The sequence below is a fragment of the Mytilus trossulus genome, chromosome 1 (assembly GCF_036588685.1).
Source record: "Mytilus trossulus isolate FHL-02 chromosome 1, PNRI_Mtr1.1.1.hap1, whole genome shotgun sequence".
NCBI lineage: Eukaryota > Metazoa > Mollusca > Bivalvia > Mytilida > Mytilidae > Mytilus > Mytilus trossulus.
Genome location: NC_086373.1, coordinates 81,152,505 through 81,168,254, shown reverse-complemented (window position 1 = coordinate 81,168,254; position 15,750 = coordinate 81,152,505). Strand labels below are relative to the sequence as shown.

The 15,750-nt window shown below is 32.5% G+C and overlaps 2 protein-coding genes across 2 annotated transcripts; both read left to right on the top strand.

The window, feature by feature from the left end:
* Positions 1-5,331: 5,331 nt before the first annotated feature.
* Positions 5,332-8,688, top strand: LOC134696735 (proton-coupled folate transporter-like). Its single transcript, XM_063558699.1, has 4 exons — positions 5,332-6,415; positions 6,918-7,001; positions 7,911-8,067; positions 8,601-8,688. The coding sequence occupies exons 1-4, from the start codon at positions 5,332-5,334 to the stop codon at positions 8,686-8,688; spliced, it is 1,413 nt and encodes a 470-aa protein (XP_063414769.1).
* Positions 8,689-11,018: 2,330 nt separating this feature from the next.
* On the top strand, positions 11,019-15,537 carry LOC134696643 (proton-coupled folate transporter-like). The gene is made up of 4 exons (XM_063558591.1): positions 11,019-12,141; positions 13,027-13,110; positions 14,705-14,861; positions 15,375-15,537. The coding sequence occupies exons 1-4, from the start codon at positions 11,019-11,021 to the stop codon at positions 15,469-15,471; spliced, it is 1,461 nt and encodes a 486-aa protein (XP_063414661.1). The 3' UTR covers positions 15,472-15,537.
* Positions 15,538-15,750: the final 213 nt, after the last annotated feature.

Genomic DNA, 15,750 nt, shown 5'->3' with positions numbered 1-15,750 from the left:
ACGACCAATATTCAAAGGAATGGTTTTCATTATTATGGCCAGTTTTAGTACGTGTGCTGTAGTTCTTTTCATGTGAGTTTAATAAAAAAAAGAGATTGGTATAGTCCTTGTTTTTTTTTTCATTTTTACAGTATCGTCGTGATCTTCATTTAAACATTCTTTAAGAAAACGGAAATACAATTATGTAATACAGTCGCATCAAATATTTGCCATCACTAATCTTATCAATCAAACATTTCGGATTAGAAGTGTCATATTTTCAGATTCAAGCTCATTGGAATTAAATTATTGCTCTATGCCTAACTATTTCAAACAAGCATTTACGAAGTGGTAGGTGGAAGGAGCCCATGTTTTAAAAAATGGTCAAAACAATTAAAATTGAATAACCTTTGATAAAATTAGAGATATGGAAAAGGTAAGGTGAGAATCTTAAAAAAAAATCCATTTTATTTTTAGAAAACGTCAATATTAATGTCAATTTTACTTTGCATGTTTTTTATAAGTATACCATCTTTCAGATGCACACAGCGTACCAGAAGTCAGACAGAACAACAGGAAATAGTAGTTGACGAACCAACAGTACAAAACCAAAAAGATGTCAAAGAATCCAAAAACCATGAATATATAACAACGTAATGAGGCTATTGACATTAAGATATATATGAAATAAACAGACAAAGGTTACTTGCGTTAAATATACAGTCAAATTTGCTTTAGATACCACATGTATTGAGCAAACAAACTGTGTTATAAGACCATTAATTGTAGGTCACTCTATAGTTTGAAGCATCGATAGAATCTGTCCACCCGTCTTATGAAACAACATTTTTGCTCTCCTAAAGTGGTCTCTTTAAACAGGTTTCACTTTACTTTTATTGCACAGCAGACTTTCAAGATATGACTTTGAAAATGTCAAAATGTTTCAGTTATCATATAAATAAAAATATCATTAAAATCAATTTTATTTTTATATGGATGTGGATGTTTGTGTTTTAACATACTAGTACTCAGGAAAAGAGCATAGAGAAAACGATTATTAGGACAGTTTAACAGAACGAAAAGCGTTTGTTTAACTGTCCTGATAGTATTTTTCTCTATGCTCTGAGTACTAGTACAGTGAAAATGAACGTCCCACTAAACTCCAAAACATTTAAATGAAGAATATATACAGGACCAAATAAGGCCAGACATGGGACGCGAATAAACGCAGCGGAAATAAACATGTTTAGTGAGATCTCAACCTTCCTCTTATACTTCAGACCAATGAAGAGTGTCTTTGCAACAACTATTTAATTGTTTCTTTGGTGGAGACATACTGAAATGATTTTAATTTTAAATACCAATCATTATCACAACCGTCTTTAAGTGGCAGTGTAAAATTAAATAACAAAAATACCGAACTCTATGGCAAATTCCAATCGGAGATTCCTATTGTCCGTGTGCTTTTTTGTAAAATTGTTTGTTTTAAGATTGTAACACAGTGATGACTGCTGTATTTTGACTATTTTATTTAGTATGTCTTGTTTTGTTCACATATCGTTGTAAGTATAATGGAATTTGATGTTGTAAAAGTGAGAGGTTTAGCGCTATGAAACCAAGTTAAATCCACCATTTTCTACATTTGAAAATGCCTGTACCAAGTCAGGAATATGACAGTTGTTGTCCATTCGTTTGATGTGTTTTGTCATTTGATTTTGCCATATGATTAGGGACTTTCCGATTGATTTTTCCTAGGAGTTCAGTATTTTTGTGATTTTTATTTTGTCAAATAGCAAAATCAAAAGCTCAAATACATAAAACGAACAGAAAACAACTGTCATATTCCTGTCTTGGTACATGCATATCCTTATGTAGAAGAGGGACGAAAGATACAAAAGGGACAATCAAACTTGCAAATATAAAACAAACTGACAACGCAATGGCTAAAAATGAAAAAGACAAACAAACAACAGCACACATGAAATAACATAGAAAAATAAAAAATAAACAACACGAGCCCCATAAAAAAACTAGGGGTGATCATAGGTGCTCCGGAAGGGTAATCAGATCCTGCTCCACATGTGGCACCCGTCGTGTTGCTTAGGTAGCAATACACAGTTAGGAGATAATTTTCGTATTATGGCCCCTGTGAATTTTTCTAATAGGAAAGTTATTGTGTAATAAAATTAATTTTTAGACAGCTGAGTGCTAATTTAGCCTTCAAAGATGGTTTATAAGAGCATCAAGATTATTTTTTACATGTTTTATGTGCTGTTTTCTGTTTGACAATCCGTATTTTCATAGCTAGACCGGCCAGCGGTCCAGAAATTAATGTAATGTTTACAAACAAATTTTTTTTACCCGATGTTTTTGACGCAATTTTACAAAAAAATGAGATGAAAGACATATGATTTTCTTTGGATTTGCTGAATGATATATGTACACAGTTTCAGAAAAGGTATTACTTCAAGCGATTGAAATTCTACTTTTAGTCAAATTTTGGTGAAATATGTGACATCTTCCCCCCCCTTTTTGCAATATTTTATAACAAATAAATGCAGACTGTTGCCGTGGATACACCCAAAAGAAATTATATTTTACTATTTTATATACTGGATATAAAATCTATGGAAGATTCTGATTACATACATATGCCCATATATGACACAAACAGCTTGATATTGCAAGAAAGCAATGAAAAGGGGATGGTAAAATTTATAAGGGCAAATTTTAATATTTTTTCCTAACTGTTTATTGCTACCTTATGTGATAAAAAATCCGGTAAATAGTCTAATTCGGTAGGTCGCATTCATGAAAGGGAAGAGGATTGTAGTTACGACGTAAGGAACATATTCGATATCATTTGTGAAACGGTTATTCCAGAACGGTGAACCAACTCGTGATGGCGTCCGTAAAATTTACGAAGGGATGATTTAAACTTCAACATTTGGAACTCTTGGTTTAAAAGCTTCCTTGTGAGCAGCAACCTTCTATCAAGAACATCCTGATAGGAAATGCAAGCACGGAAATATCGTATCAATTGGGAGAAATATACACCGTACAATTTCTAGATGTCAAGATATGAGGCCGACTTAACTGTATTTATAGTATCCTTTATCTCTAGCTCGATGGGATAGATGCGTTCCACATAGTCACCAAATTATGAATTATTAAGTGAAAGAACATCATCTATATAGCAGAAAGTAGAGTTAAAGGATAATTTGATAACTTCTTATTTTCCTTCATAAGAAGTTCCTGCATGAAGTCAGCCTCATAATAATAAAGAAACAAGTCGGTAAGTAGAGGGCACAGTTTGTTCCAATTGGAACGCCAACAGCCTGTTGAAAAACACGTCCTCCGAACGCAACAAATATGTTGCCAATCACTGATAATATCAGTTTCAGAGAATTTTATGTTTGAATCAGAGTGATCCTTTACAAAGTAGGATCCATCCTTCCCTAAGACAAGATACTTGTATCTACTTTGGCCATTCTTTTTTTTTATGAAGCAAAGCAATACAAACCCTTTCAATATTTTTTTTAGTTTGGAATGTGGAATACTTGTGTAAAGAATAGAATAGTCAAATGTTTTTACTGTTACAAGATGAAAGAGAGTTAGATTGTATGTACTCTAAAAGATCTTTGGAATTTTTAAGTATCCACATCTGATTCACGCCACCTCTAAAATAGGCAGTTTCACAATAACTTTGAAGCCCGTCTTTGATTGCTGATAAAATAGATGTTAATAATTTAGAAAGAGGTTTAGTGGAGCACTCGGAAGACCCAGCAATATATCGTTGTTTATAAGGACACTTATGTAGTTTAGGTATCCAATACAGTGATGGAAGATCCAGTTCTTCATCTTTAGTTGAAATTCCAAAGGAACACAGAACAGACCTATGATTATCCAGGATTTCCTGTTTGGTAAGTGTCGTGAGGGTATATGTTGAGTTTCCAAGTGAATATGGATTAAACCTGAATTAAATAGCTAGCTACACATCTCACTTCTGTGACAGTCGCATCCAATATCGTTATATTGACAATGTGCGAGTGAAAAAAAACCAAGACATAATAGGTAAAAATGCAATAAATAAGAGCACTTTCTGCTTGTCATCGCATTGCGTATTATTGACTTTGCTCTTAAAATTCGTACTCTATTTGGACTTCTTTTTTTTAATAATTTTTGTATTCCATTTGTGGACGGAACATGCGTCTGTTGTATACAATTTTAATCCTGGTCTATATGATGAGCTTATTTACATAACCTTTTTGGTGATACATCACCTTTTTGCCTTGTAATTGTGTCTGTTACACTAATGAGTTGTCGTTTTCAGTCGTTCTTCTTCATAAGGTTTCCCAAAGCACACCGAAAAATGAAGTCAAAATTGTGTGAACACACAAGTGCGTAATGTTTAAATGATGTATGTTAACACCATACGATTGATTATAGGATATGTTCCTGCTGAGAAATGGGAAGTTGATAATCTCAAAGTTGAAATCATAAAGTTTATCGTAGATTCTAGTTTGAAGTCGTCAAACAGTGTCAATACCGAGGAAAAGATCAAAATATGAAGCAGGTCCTCTTCTCTAGGTAGTATTCTTATTCTCAAGATTTCTAGTATTTGAGATGTAATTACACATTGTAGTATTGGCTATTATGTGGCAGAACATCATCAATTTATATGAACCGAAAATGTAAATTTGCAAGATGGTTTTTGTCTTTGAAAATATCTTGTATGTTTCATAACGAGTAAAAAAAACTAAAAGCAAATAAGTGGTGAACAATTAGTACCCACATCACATCACGGAATGTTGACATGTCGATGAAAATGTCCAACCTTATCATCTTCGGTGTCATTTTTCTGGGATTGAATGTGCTTCTATACAAAGAAAACTTAAATGTGTATCAACGTTTCCCAATAATAATAATTACATGTAAGATGTGATCGTCATTGTCAATAATTTGTGAACTGAAGCCAAGTTAAAGTCATATTATATTAAAATTAAAAAAAAATCTGTCCAGTCGTCCAGTCGTCCAAAACACTTTAGGTAGAAATTTTGACTGCTTTTAAAGGGAATGGTTTCATATTTGGACTGCAACCTGATAATATAGCCTGTAAGTAATTATCTGTGCAGTCACTTTTTGTTTCTAGAAAGCTTGACATTAACAAGACTCATTTTTGAACGTATCAAATGTATATTGTCTCGTATACATTTCCGTTGCTTTCTTTAGTCATATATTTGTCCTCTCTATATATAGTCTATCATACACCACAGTTCACGACTAGTAAGGAGATAACCTATATATCAGAAAACATGATAAACATAATATACAAAATAACGATATAAAATCATGGATGAAAAATCACCATTGGTGCAAAAACAAAATAGATCAAGCCGTTGGACCCGGGAATTCATTTTATCTTACGCATTACTATATGGATTTGCTTTAAATATTACCGGTCGAGCCGAACCTCAGTTCATCTACGCACACCTGAAAGAACATACTAATTTGAATGAAACAAATAATGTGACAACATCAAAACCGAAAGAATGTGGTCAGAATAACGAGGATAACATCCAAGAACAAGCTTCTAGTTGGACTTGGTATTTCACAGTTTCAGAATATGGAGTGGCCATACCTATTGTGATTTTGGTTGGTCCAATGGCTGATCGAGTTGGCCGAAAGCCTATTTTATTGTGGAATGCAGTATTTACATTTCTATCGTTTGCTTTTCGGACAGTGATTGTATATATGTCTATGGATCTTTATTGGTTGATTATTGCTCATGTAGTGAGTGGTATATCAGGAACCTTCTACACGTTTGATTTAGCAAACCATGCCATAATGGCAGACATTACAGATAACAAAGAAAGATCGTTTCTTATGGTAATTTTCGATTCTTTTCTTGGAATTTCTGTTACCTGTGCACAATTACTCACTGGATATCTAATAGAATTAACAGGATATACTTATCCATTCTTAATAACATCAGTTGTTCTTTTGTTGTATATTTTGTTGGTTTATGTTACATTGAAAGATACATGTAGACAACTGGAAACAGGACCTAAGCTTTCGATATCGTCTTTTCTTATGCAGATATTTACCTTATTCCGTCAAAAATCTGTAGTGACTGTATCTATTTTCCATTTTATTCTATTTTTCATTGTGTATATTTTGTACTATTTTCCATTTAATTCATTTGTGACAATAAGAACGCTATACCAACTTGGTCCACCATTTTGTTGGAATCCAGTTCATGTGGGATGGTTTGGTGCAGGTGAAGATATAGAATTATTCATAGTGGCAACCTTCATAATGAAAATTCTACAGTATGTTATCGTAGATGAAACGATTGCCGTATTAGGATTGGTTTCTTCAGTTGGTTGTTTTGTATTTTATGGTCTGTCAGACACTGACTGGATGCTTTATGGAGGTATATATGCTATTAAATTTATAGATTGATTTTCACTTCAACTTCAATTACACTAGAATAGCATTAAAATAATTTGTCCTCTACATGATACGATACTCATTTCTTCAAAATTTATCTAGGTTTTTTTTGGCGTAAATTTATACTTTTTTGCGTAGAAACTGGGTACGTTATTGATCCTATAGATTGACACTGCATTGTACATGTACATGAGCTACACACGTATGTCGACAGCAAATAGTTCACTTAAACTCAAGAACAGCATTGTAAATTAATCAAGCTTAGACCATAAAGCAACGAGACATTTTAGACGATAAGCACTATTATGAAAGTGGTATTTATTAACTTAGACCACTCTTGTTGAGTCCTAGGCAAAATGAATCAACCAACTTCGGGATAAATAGTCATATTAACGTTGCACATTCAAAACACACCAAGTAGATGATGAACATAATGAGCTATTAGTACTTTCAAACTAATTAAACTATATTATAATTTTTTTCAGCCACAGCAGTTGGTTTGTTAAGGATTCTTTGTATACCGTTACTGAAAGCGATCATGTCTAGATTAGTTATTCCTGAAAAACAAGGTAAAATAATACAAATATGTAGCCACTGGGTATTTGATTAAAAAGATATGAGATTGTTAATATATTTAGGTATGGTATGATATACTGTCTAGAACGACACGATTTATGCAAGATACGGAAGGAATGGTGACATCTTTGTCATTATACATGAGTAAGTGTGCTACTATAATAATTTAGATGATGCATAAAAAATATTATCCTGGTACCTTTGCTAACTATTAACAACATTGGGCTGATGCCACTGCGGTTGGAGGTTTCGTCCCCGATGATATCACCAGCCAAGTAGTCAACACTTCGGTGTTGAAATGAATATCAATTATATGGTCATTTTTATAGATTTCCTGTTAACAACATTTTGAATTTTTTGAAAACTAAGTATTTCTTATCCCAGGCATATATTACCTTAGCTGTATTTGGTACAACTTTATGGAATTTTGGGTCCTCAAGGGACGACATCAAAAGTTCAATGTAGGATAAAAAAAACTTAATTCAGATAGTTTTTTTACTGACCCCCTCCCCCCCCTTTTAACTTAATTTGGGAAAAATTGATTGACCCATATGGATATATATGTAAAATCGATGTAGGATAAACAAAACTTGCAGCAAGTTTAACCCCCCACCCCCAAACTACTAAGTATTTGAATTAAGTTTTTTATCCTTCATTGATCTTTTGATGTCGTCCCCAAAGCTCTTCAACTTTGTACTAGTGTGGCTTTATAACTATTTTGATATGAACGTCACTGGTGAGTCTGATGTAGACGGAACGCGCGTCTGGCATTTGTTAAATGTTATCTGGCCGTTTATTTGTGATTTTGTTCCATACAACTGCATGATATTACTGATCAACACTTTACTTTAAATGCTACTTAATTTAAAACTGTTTGTATTTATTTTGCATTTTCTTGTTAGGTGTGTTGTTTTCCAATATCTGTCTTGTAGCAGCCGCTTGTGCGGTGGGAGGTTCATCAGTGTTCAACAATATTTACTATGAAACAAGACCTTTATACAAAGGTTTGGTATTTTTCGTGATGGCTGGATTCCAGTTACTGGGCACCATTTTGATACTGTAAGTTTATTTCTCATTTCAAGTACGGAACCATTGAAAAACCACAGTTCATAAGGGAATAAGGGAATATGTATACAAAACTATTGTTGAGGATTAATTATTCTTCTTTTTTTGTCTTTTTGTCATCGCCATCGCGTGGAACAGTAGATGAAAAACATGAGTCGATGTTCACAATAAAAATGCTGCAGGTGTAGAAAATTAATTAAAAGTGTTTCTTTTATCATACCCACAAATCGAATGCGGTTATTGTTATGTATGTTCATTTCGTGAAGATTTGGTTTTTTTTTAATTTTAAAGGCTTTCTTTTTTTTTTTTTATAGAAAAAAATATTCAACAAGCCACACTGAGTTAGTTGATTGTCATGTATAAACTCTTTTTATCAATCGAAAACAAATAATTATATATTAATTCTTATTCTAAAGGTTTTTTTGTATCAGAAAATCTTTAACAAGCCATACTGATTTGGTTATCATGTATATTTAGTTTCAAACAAGAAATATTGCTGATTTATTTACCTATTTTTATTTCTAAAGGTACGCCATTTTGAGAAAGTCTTCAACAAGCAACACTGACTTGGTGGTCCATAATCCTGACATTCAGACAGAAAGAATTGAAAAATGATGTCCATACTATAGTTGAATAATCTCTAAATATTCAGTTTGTCCATGAAAAAAAAAATATACACGCACTACTGACTTTCTTGACAAAGGTTCTGTAAAATATATTGTTGAATGTGTCACAATACAACTAAAGTTTAAACTAATCTCGGAGGACTGTCGGGAAAAGTGAACGATTGGATAAAATCACTCATCTTTTCATATTCTTACGAGCGTTTTGTATGTTAATTATTTCTCTTCTATTTATTGGAATCAAGCTATAAACAAATGAATGAAAATAATATTCTTGGTTAAACTAAAACTTTAATTTCTGTTATAAATTAAAAACAACACTACAATATGCATTTATGGATAGATTTTATCAGTTAAAATGATTACCAATGAGGACGAAAGTAAGTTTGAAGCAATAGATATTTGGATATCATTGAACCTAGGAAACAAATCAATTCGAAAGTGGATCAAGGAAGACATTTTAGCATGATATGTTTGGGTGTCGAATAAGTGTTTACAGCTAAAATTGACCAATCTATCTCCTACTTCTCCTCACATAAAATTTATCTTGAATTAAAAATACGTTTCATAAAAACAAAATCATATTAGAGATATTTAGTAAAATACACTTTAAAATGTCACCAAATATAAATTGTGCAAGGTCTATAAGTTGAACGACAGACTGCGCCTTTGTCTGCATAGGACTCACCACTGCCACCCGAATAAAAAGTTAGGCTGCCAAACTGAATACGTTTTTGAAAAGCATTGAAAACCAAACAGTTGAGCCAAATATGAGTAAGGTCATAGGAGCGTGTAGAGTAAAAAACCCTTCGTGCTTCGAATAACTATCAACATAAAATTTATAGACATAAATGACTGTATCAATAATATTATATGTCAATACAGGAATGCACAAAATAAGCTCGTAATCACCCTCTGGACAAAACTATAAACAGCATTGGCATAGGTGCATTGTTTGTAAAAACTCATTTAAGACACAGGCGTATTTTTTGGTACGCCAGGGTCGCGTTTCTACATACGGCCGCTCGAATCAGTTATTGTTGTATTTTGACTTTGTATTTTATGTCTTATACTAATAATAAATCCAGAAAATTTAAAGTTTATATATTCAACAAAGTTAAAGCACATAAAATAGTTAAAACTGAATTGAGTTCTGTTAGCTTGCTTATTTAAACTGTCATAAGCAGAAAGGTTTCGAAATCTAATTTTAGAAAATCATGAACTTCTAATATGATGTAGATAAATGTTTAACAACTTATATTATATCATTGCCTTATATATACAACACACACATATGATGACAGCAAACACATGCACAATATGGCTTTACAGTAATGAAAATTAAAGGAAGAAGTCACATTGGAATGATAACAACAAAACTTTTGAAAAAGCAATTAAGCAGAGAGAAAATAAAAAGACAAAAACAAAACTGTCGACTAGAACTGTTAAAATCTTTTTGACTGTTTTATAAAACGACATATACCAATTTAGAAAAAGTTTCGTAATTATGTATGCATCTTTTCCAAGACAATAGCGTTTCAATATCAATGTGTATGTTCAGATTTATAAGATCATTCGCCAGAGATATTCTTTGATTGACATATTACTAACATACTAGAAAGTAATTGATGGCATCTTGAACAGGAGCACCTCAACAGGATTCAAATCATTCACTGTGTTTACCTTATTAAGTACGCTTTTATTGAACTGCTCTAAGTCTAGTATGCATTTAATTTAATTTTCTGGACTCTTCACCATAATATGTCAGAGGTGAATGGTCACCTTTTGCTTTCGTTTAAATTGTCGGATAGTTGGTGTGTTTCTTATATTTGGATTTGAATTATTCCATGTTCTGACAATAGATGGTACGAATAACCTTTGAGTCACTTATAGTCTACATTTGGGGGCTTTGCCATTGTTTCTTGGGTTGAGTCTACTGGCATCAGATGTACCTGACAGTAGACAGTGGACAAGATTTATGATGCATTTGATAGAAAATGTGGTCGAATGCAATGTTGAAGATGATTAGTAGCATTGATATGTAGACGAAACGCGCGTCGGCGTATTAAATTATAATCCTGGTACCTTTGATAACTATTGATATCACTGCTTCTACAATTTTAAACAAATCACTGTTACTTTAAAATATTTAAATTCAAATGTTATTTTTAGCATTATCTATTATAAAATGTTGATGTTTGCACACAATGACACGTGTGTACTGTAAATATTAAGATAAAATGATATACAGTAAACTATGCATGTAGTGAGTGACCTAATACAATTTGGGATAAAACAGGCTCCCTGGAATAATTTTTAATAATGGAGGAAACGAAACCTCTTTTAAAAGAACATGATAAATCAATCGGTAGTTTTGGTACTCAATTACGGGTAGTGGTTTATGTGATGATTTATGGTTGTGCATGTGAAACGTCAGGCCAAGCTGAACCACAGTATATATATGCGTATTTAAAAAGTGTTACAAATGCTACCGACTTCAAAGCAGCTAATGATTCTCTACAAGCAACAAAGACATGTCTTCTCAACACAACATCAGCTTCTGATGACAATATACAAGGTTTAACATCAAATTGGTCGTGGTATATTTCTTTAGCACAGGCTGGATTTGCACTTCCGGTTTTAATGTTTGTAGGTCCAATGGCGGATAAAATTGGACGAAAACCTCTCATTCTTTGGAATGTTTTGTTAGTATGTATATCACTTGCTTTAAAAACATTAATTGTTTACATGAACTTTCATTTATACTACTATGTTATTGCTTGTGGAATTCTTGGTTTATCCGGAAATTTTTACGTTTTTCATTTAGCCAATATAGCAATTTTGGCAGATTGCACATCAGATGGTAAAGAAAGATCTTTCGTTCTTGTTATTTATGAAGCACTTCTAGGACTCGGGATTGCCTGCTCTCAAGTAGGTACTGGATATTTGATACAACTTGTTGGTTTTTCTTACCCATATCTTATATCATCAGGACTAATGCTCTCTCTACTAGTCTTAATCACCATTACTCTTAAAGATCCGTGGAAACCACAAGAAATTACCTCAACACTCCGTTTCCGCGAAATTCCAGGACAGCTGTTCACATTATGGAAATCGTCAAAACAAAATAGCAAACATTACATCAGATTTCTAATATTATATTTTGTTGTGTACTGTCTTTATTACTTGCCCATGAATGGTGCTTTCTCGATAAGAACAATTTATATCTTAGGCGAACCTTTTTGTTGGACTTCAGAACATATTGGATGGTACAACACTATAACCAATTGTACAGTATATATTTTCGGCGGTGTTGTGATCAAATGTCTACACGTATGCTGTGTTCGTCTAAAAGATGACGTGATTTCAATTTTTTGTATGCTATCTGGTGTAGCATGTTTTGTTCTGTTCGGACTATCAAATGATGACTCAATGATTTATATAGGTAAGGTAATGAAAATATTACTTAAAGTTTGATGCGTCACAAATTATCTGAAGTTAACTCTGGAAGTTAAAACCTTAAAACTTCTCTTTAACTTTCTAGATAAAAAGTCAGGTCCTCAAAAGGTCTTATAAAAATATGATAAGATAACTTATATTTATTTGTAAAAAGATATGATCATATTTTTTGGTAGAAACATTATAAAAAAGAAAAGATAACTTATAAAACATATAATAATATAATAATATATATCGATACGTTATATGAAACAAAAAGATATTATGTATACTTTTCATTTTAATATACTTCAACGAATACATAAGATATGTTACAATATATATAAATAAAATATATGTTATAAAATCATTAATTATATATCACAATTATTCATTTGTTTTTTTATGGCTTAAAGAGAAGTGAAAAACTTTTTGCCTGATTTTGCATATATATACAGTACCAGTAATTAAATATTAAGTTAAGTTGATTTAATTTTTATCAACAGTTTATCAAGTGGATTTGACAAACAATTATTGAAATACTGAAACTATTCTAATATTACACAATAAGAACAAATCGCGAGGACATTCTATGCATACAAATTTCAGTTTGTGGTTTCTAAATAACACATTCCTTCCAGAAGAACCCACACCGTTTTTCGCCCTTATATATAGCCATGACTTTTATCAGTAAATTGCAACCAAGTTTTATTGTTAAGCACAGAAAGTCAGTTTAGACAATACACGTGTTCACTCTGGTCACTTCAGTCTATTCATCATTGACTTTTTTAATTGACATTGCAATGGTTTTGTACAGTTGTATATGATTAAATTATAAAGAATTTGCCCCAAGATATTATAGAAATGATAAAGTTCAAGAATATTTTTTCAGGAACAGCAGTTGGTATTCTGAGGTTTCTGCCAATATCTATGATTAAAGGTGTACTTTCTCGTTTAGTGAGTAAAGACAAGCAAGGTCAGTATAAGGATAATTGATTTCACATGTTGAATGATAAGCAATCAAATCCACAAAAAGGCTATGTATTGTATGATGAGAGTTTTCATATATCGGGTTTGTCATTTTAGGATTTATTAGCTTTTCAATTTTTAAATAAGTTTGGATTGCAAATCAGTTTGTTTCGAGCATCACTGATGAGACATTTATCGTCGAAATACACATATGGTTCAGTAAAATTGGTATTGTAAATGTTATTTTGATAAAAATTGCTGGATAAATATACAATTCTACCTAATTCGGAACAAAGAGCATTGCTTCTGTATTCGTTCCCAGAAGATTGCTTCTGTATTCGTTACCAGAACACTGCTTCTGTATTCGTTACCTGAACATTGCTACTGTATTCATAACAAAAACATTGCTTCGATGCTCCTTACTAGAACACTGTTTCTGTATTCGTTACCTAAACATTGCTTCTGTGTTCGTTACAAGAACATTGCTTCTCTATTCGTTACCAGAACATTGCATATGTGCTCGTTACCATAACATTGATTCTGTATTCGTTACCTGAACATTGCTTCGTTTGCGTAACCAGACCATTGCTTCTGTATTCGGTACCAGAATATTGCCATTGTATTCGTTATCAAAGCATTGATTCTGTATTCGTTACCAGGGCATTGCCTCTGTATTCGTTAAAAGAACATTGCTTCTGCATTCGATACCATAACACTGCTTCTGTATTTGTTACCAGAACATTGCCTCTGTATTAGTTACCAGAACATTGATTCTGTATTCATTACTTGAACATTGCGTATGTGTTCGTTACCAGAAAACTGCTTCTGTACTCGTTACCAGAACATTGATTCTGTATTTGTTACCTGAACATTGCTTCGTATACGTAACCAGACCATTGCTTCTGTATTCGGTACCAGAACATTGCCATTGTATTCGTTATCAAAGCATTGATTCTGTATTCGTTACCAGGGCATTGCTTCTGTATTCGTTACCAGAACATTGCTTCTGTATTCGTTAAAAGAACATTGCTTCTGTTTTCGTTACCAGAACATTGCTTCTGTTTTCGTTACCATAACATTACTTCTGTATTCTTTACCAGAACATTGCCTCTGTATTCGTTATCAGAACATTACCTCTGTATTCGTTACCAGAACATTGCCTCTGTATTAGTAACCAGAACATTGATTCTGTATTCATTACTTGAACATTGCAACTGTATTAGTTACCAGATCATTGATTCTGTATTCATTACTTGAACATTGCATCTGTATTAGTTACCAGAACATTGATTCTGTATTCATTACTTGAACATTGCGTATGTGTTCGTTACCAGAACACTGCTTCTGTACTCGTTACCAGAACTCTGTTTCTGTATTCGTTACCAGAACATTGTTTCGGTGTTCGTTTCCAGGGATCATTTCCTGTTGTACATCACGGTAATTTTAGCAGACTTTCTTATATTTGAAAAAAAATAAGTGTACAGAGAAACTATCGATATTAAATTTGTGTAATTGTTTAAAGCTGCTAATTACGCTTTACCATCTCTGATTGATCTTCAACCACATAAATAATTCATGCTATACATTTCTATTTTCTTTAGGTGTATTATTTTCGAATGTATACCTACTGGAAGCTGTCTGTTCTCTTGGCGCTGCTACTTTGTTTAACAACATTTATAACCAGACCATGTCGATATACAACGGATTGGTATTTTTTGTTATGGCTGGTGTTTCAGCAGTTGCAGTATTTTTCCTAATGTAATTCTTTTAAACGACAAATCTATAATAAATGCTCAATACATTCCACACAAAATACGAGATATATACATCACAAATCAAATGCACGGTTCCTATTACATTGGTAATCAATCACATCATTCAAGCCGGTTTCACTTCAATAAAAAATGTAAAGATGTCTATTTAACGCAGGATTCAAATAGATACACTAGCTGTCTGCAGTGTGCAATATTTCACTGAATTATGTTTTTAGTAATTGTTTGCTTATGAATCAGGTAAGTGTGCATCCTTTGGTTTCAAATATTTGGTTAAGGAGTTGACTTAAAACATATTGTAGTTAAAAAAAATTATGTACATGACATACACATATATATATACAGTAGCACATTTAGTACAAAGAGATTCGGACACACGGTTTCCCTTATATTGATCCAGCTAGCTCCCTGATTTATGTAGTAGTTTATAATGAAGGTATTCAAATAACCTTTTCGGAATCATCAGACTATTTTTCTTTCACTTCTTTTTGTATTTCAGGTTCATTTCCTGTACAAATACACAACATATACGTGATGAAATCCTTATAGAAAAGACTGCAATACAGAGCACAGAGAAAACAAAGATACTACAATAATTTTGATGAACAGAAGAGCACAATATATTTAAATCATGGTCGTACAATTTACCGAAGATGCGTAACTCAGGGGCTACGGTCTTATTTGTTGTTGTTTTTGTAATGTTGTGCATTTTTATAATGTATCAATTTTTACAAAAATTTATAATTAACCTTGTGCCGAAGATAAAAATCAATTTGTTTGTGTTACAGTAGAAATAAAGGAAGATATGGATATAATATTTGAAAAACACAGCTACTGAACGACAAAATACATTTAAGGAACGATAAAACCGTTAG